This window comes from Berghia stephanieae, chromosome 7, assembly GCF_034508935.2.
Source record: "Berghia stephanieae isolate SIO BIC M18660-M18661 chromosome 7, UCSD_Bste_1.3, whole genome shotgun sequence".
NCBI lineage: Eukaryota > Metazoa > Mollusca > Gastropoda > Nudibranchia > Aeolidiidae > Berghia > Berghia stephanieae.
In genome coordinates, this window is record NC_088366.1 from 2,822,412 (window position 1) to 2,827,974 (window position 5,563).

The 5,563-nt window shown below is 33.7% G+C and overlaps 1 protein-coding gene across 2 annotated transcripts in view; it reads right to left on the reverse strand.

Annotated features, from left to right (window-relative positions):
* Positions 1–3,251: 3,251 nt before the first annotated feature.
* LOC144976353 (N-terminal EF-hand calcium-binding protein 1-like) overlaps positions 3,252–5,563 on the reverse strand; it is a 31,580-nt gene continuing 29,268 nt past the window's right edge. For both annotated transcript variants that reach the window (XM_078920603.1, XM_078920602.1), the window contains one exon: positions 3,252–5,147. In XM_078920603.1, the coding sequence (XP_078776729.1) occupies positions 5,122–5,147 (26 nt within the window). In that variant the 3' untranslated portion in view covers positions 3,252–5,121. The remainder of the gene's footprint in view (positions 5,148–5,563) is intronic.

The window sequence follows — 5,563 nt, forward strand, 5'->3', positions numbered from 1 at the left end:
AGGATGGGACATGATGCCTGTTAGGCAATATAAAAAAAATTTTTACGACAGAGACAACGCTGTTTACAGCCAGGTACTCATTTTACACACAAGTACAGTGAGAGAATGTGAGTAAAGAAGAGCCTTTTCTTAGGACTCAACTATGCGCCGAGCGAGGCTGCTCGAACCTAGGACCTTCCGATTCAATGTCATACCACAAGATCACATAGCCAAACAAGAACATAAATTTTTTAAAATGTTAATCTCAATCATTAAAAATAAAAACAAATTAAAAACTGAAAGTTTTCATGATGAAATCTGATAGAAAATTGCCATAAAAATATTTTATGGGGCTCATTCTTAGTCATTGTTATCTGTGTAAACATCGATAATTCATCACGGGGCAAAAAGAGATTTTAAAACTCCTGGCAGGATGGATGATGACTCATCGATAATTCATCAAGGGACAAAATCAAGGGACAGGACAAAAAGAGATTTTAAAACTCCTGGCAGGATGGATGATGACTCATCGATAATTCATCAAGGGACAAAATCAAGGGACAGGACAAAAGAGATTTTAAAACTCCTGGCAGGATGGATGATGACTCATCGATAATTCATCACGGAATAAAATCAAGGGGCAGGACAAAAAGAGATTTTAAAACTCCTGGCAGGATGGATGATGACTCATCGATAATTCATCAAGGGACAAAATCAAGGGACAGGACAAAAAGAGATTTTAAAACTCCTGGCAGGATGGATGATGACTCATCGATAATTCATCAAGGGACAAAATCAAGGGACAGGACAAAAAGAGATTTTAAAACTCCTGGCAGGATGGATGATGACTCATCGATAATTCATCACGGAATAAAATCAAGGGGCAGGACAAAAAGAGATTTTAAAACTCCTGGCAGGATGGATGATGACTCATCGATAATTCATCACGGAATAAAATCAAGGGACATGACAAAAAGAGATTTTAAAACTCCTGGCAGGATGGATGATGACTCATCGATAATTCATCACGGAATAAAATCAAGGGGCTAAAAGAGATTTTAAAACTCCTGGCAGGATGGATGATGACTCATCGATAATTCATCAAGGAATAAAATCAAGGGACAGGACAAAAAGAGATTTTAAAACTCCTGGCAGGATGGATGATGACTCATCGATAATTCATCAAGGAATAAAATCAAGGGGCAAAAAGAGATTTTAAAACTCCTGGCAGGATGGATTATGACTCATCGATAATTCATCACGGAATAAAATCAAGGGACAAAAAGAGATTTTAAAACTCCTGGCAGGATGGATTATGACTCATCGATAATTCATCACGGAATAAAATCAAGGGACAAAAAGAGATTTTAAAACTCCTGGCAGGATGGATTATGACTCATCGATAATTCATCAAGGAATAAAATCAAGGGGCAAAAAGAGATTTTAAAACTCCTGGCAGGATGGATTATGACTCATCGATAATTCATCAAGGAATAAAATCAAGGGGCAAAAAGAGATTTTAAAACTCCTGGCAGGATGGATTATGACTCATCGATAATTCATCACGGAATAAAATCAAGGGGCAAAAAGAGATTTTAAAACTCCTGGCAGGATGGATGATGACTCATCGATAATTCATCAAGGAATAAAATCAAGGGACAGGACAAAAAGATATTTTAAAACTCCTGGCAGGATGGATGATGACTCATCGATTATTCATCAAGGAATAAAATCAAGGGACAGGACAAAAAGAGATTTTAAAACTCCTGGCAGGATGGATTATGACTCTAATATAAACAAGATCATTCCTAGTGGAAAAAAAAGGAAGACAGCTCTGTCTAAAAGCCTTGCCTAAAATGGAAGACAAAATGACATAAATGTAAATATACAGATAAATAAATATATAAACAAATAAATAATTGAATAAATACATAAATAAATAAAATTGATTAAATAATAAATAAAAATAAATAAATAAATATAAATTTGTTTTAAAAACGAATAAATATGTAAATAAATACAAATAAATAAATATGGATAGATTATAAAAAAATAAATAAATAAATAAAAATAAACAAATGGAAATAAATAAATAATAAATAACAATACATGAATGAATAACAATGATTTTTTCAAAATTGATCATGTTCTTTTTTTTAATACATTAGCTTAATTCACCCGTGCACAAATTGAGTTCACAAACGTGAATCACAAAGATGAATAAAGTTTTACAGAGCAATGTAATAAACAGAAGATGCTTACTAATCTCTACACACTTAATATCTTAACAGAATTGTTTTTCCAATCTTTACATGGATAATGTTCTATAAATTGTCAGGAGCAACTACGAACATTTCGTGTCAAGAAGAAGAAAGGAAAAAGGCATTTCTATAAAAACATATGTTGCACTGAATGACATAATCAGTCGGATGGTGAAAAGATTTGAACTGAGATATTGCCAAGTTTAGTTAGAAGGTCAATTTTTATAAAAAATGAGTTCTTGTCATTAATCAGGCCTGTAAATGGTTGGTGAAAAAATTGTCAGAACTTTTTGAACACCCGAAAATAGTCAAATCCTGAAAGTTTCCCCAACTCATTTATAACGAGGTCCTTATTTTATGGTACCAAAAAAAAAATCCCAATTATTTGAGCGAATGCACACATTTCTGGACCCAGGTCTGGGTTAGTTGTAAAATGAAAGGAAGATTTGAAGGATGTGCATCTAGTGCTTGACATGAGAAGCTGCGCATCTTCGCTCCTGTTTGTTTGTGTTAAATTTTTAAGCTGATTTGTTCATTTATTTGGATTATTAATTCTTATAAAAGAAGAAAAAGAAGACAAGGTGGTGCAGTCGTGTGTGAAGGAGGAAAGAGAGAAAAATTAAAACAATCACAGTCGTGAGGAAAGTATACTTCTGCTGAGAGCTTTCGAAGAAGAATATATATTTCGAAGAATATAATTATTTCGCATTATTTTTTTCCGATCGACATTTAGACTGAACCAAAGAATCCATAAGAAGGAGAAAAGAGAAACGGAGAAATGCATGTGTGTTGGTAGCAAAATAGAGAGAAACGGCCCGGTCCGACACACACTGTGCGTGCTAGTTATAATTGACTAGGTGTGTGTTAGACAACCCTCTCTCACTGCCTGTGGCACAGTAGTCTGCAGGCAGTGAATACATTCACGTCTAGCAGAGCGTGTCGGTTCGTGACAATATAGCAAACTGATAAACGGTCTAGTTCAGTTTTGTCTTTGATGCGACAATTAAAAAGTTTCTTTTTTTCTTTCTTTTTTTTTTTTTTAAGTCGGCATTCGAAACGGAATAAAATCTGATTTTTTCGAGGAACGAAATAAAACTCTTTTATTTTATTTTTTTGTTGGTTCTGTTCTTTGACATTACGAATTTCATTTTTACTATTAATTTTTATCAATCTTTAAAAAAATATTAGCACTAAACAGAATATATAGAGCAAAATCGTACTGTCAGAAATCCGACAATAGTCAGAAGATTTACAGGCCTGATTAATGATTAAATCAACCCTTTTTGTACATCTTCGGGATATATCAAAGCTTAATCTCACTTCTAAATATTTTTTACAGGTAGTCAAGTTGAAAAAGTATGAAATTTGAGAAAAGTTACTGGATACCTTTCCCATTCACCTGACTCTATTTCATGAAATTTAGTTCAAATAAAGATTAAAATGCTCTGGTAAACATATTCTTTTAGAAAATGCAAAAAATTTCAAATCCAAAATTTTCACCTTCCGACTGATTATGTCATGCACTGGCATATTATTTATACCCTTTCTGAGTTGAACATGTAGATCTTCTCTTTCGTTCAATGCCATCAATGGATTTCAATAAATCACATCTTGAAATGAATTTAACAAATGTTTCTAATCATTTTTTTTGTCTCAATTATATTTGACAACATTCTGTGCACTGATGACACCAAAATCAACAACATCCATAGCTGACATGTTGGATTGTCTTTCGTCTACAAAATGGATGTCTAAATTGAAATTATATCCTTCACAAAGAAAGAAATGTTTGCTCACTTCAAAAGATTTTAATCTTACAATATGACCCCCAACAAAATTCTTTCAAGCACTGAGCATTGATTGAGAAGCCTTAAATCTATCATTTGTAACCTTTCTCCTCAAAATGGTAATCTGTATGTTGGTATGGTTTAGGGGGGTGAACAATGAATTTACAGCCAAAAATATGAGACTTGTGCTCTAAAGATTGGGAATGGACGATAGCACTCGCTTGCTTGACCTTTTTGATAGGACCGTATTTACAGCCAAAAATATGAACTCGTGTCTACATTTTTATGTAATTAAGAAGTAGTAGTAGCACTTCATAGCTATTATTCGGCCCATTGAGCTGGAGTTTATCCCAGTCTCTATAGCTTGAGATGAACAATAGCAATTAATTGCTTGCTACTATTTTGCTAGGATGTTAGTTAGTCTATTGTAAAGTACTTTCCTTCAGATCTAAGAGACCCAAGTGCCCAATCACTGCTGAACGGACATGGGGAATAAAAAGTTTTTAAAAAATTTAATCTCGAATTCACCCAGGATTGATCTCAGTCCCTTTACGTGTGAAGCGAATGCTCTACCAATGGAGCTAGTGGAACTCCTTGATTAAGAAGATAGAAAAAAGGTTCTTATGCAGAAAAAAAAAAACCCAGTAAAATGTCATTCACAGGCCTGCCTTGGGCTACAAAAACTTTGTAAAATTATCTAATTTTTGGCCCCATCTCCAGAACGGCATAGACGTTTTTGATTCAATTAATCTTGTTGAAAAGGAGAGTATAAACTGTATTCAGGACTTTGGAGTATTTGTGATCATTCTGAAGGCAAATAATTGATTAGTAATGCTATTTATTGCGACCTTTTCATTTATTTTTTTTCCTAAGAAACTACAATTTTTTTAAATTTAAAGCAGGCAGCTCTGCATTCCTATATCCCTGGTCATTTAAATGTCAAACAATTCACTTGTCATCATCTGCTTCACCCCTTCCCTCCCCCCCCCCCTCCCCATAAAATACCAGATTGAGAAACTGGGTCACAATTGAGCATATTTGATGTGAATTCCACCTCGGCCTTCGTTTTCCTCAACTGGTGACGGTGATCTCACTCAGGAATCAAGACTCCACCATGAGCCTAAAAAGAAAAGAACAAAAATTATAAATCGGAACAACATCGAGAGAAAGAAAAAAGAAAAACAAACCTATAAAACATCAGTTTCATTGACAAATAAGAAATGTGAGAAATTTTTAAAACAATAACAACGTAATCTAGTTTCAATAGGTAAAAAGGAATGAAAGAGATCTTTAAATTTAAAAGAGAAAAAGCAGACAAAATAAATTGATCAACATTTTAAAATTAAATAAATAATTAATTAATCAATAAAGATGCAACTTCCCTCATGTCAATAAATACAAAAGCACAAATTTTTACAAGAGTAATAAACAAAAATGAATCTAACAGCTTAAAAAAAGAACCCCACCCCCCCCTCCCCCTGGGGCTACTAGATCTGGTGGAAAGTATTTTGCGATAGACTAGTGTCCTATCCAAAG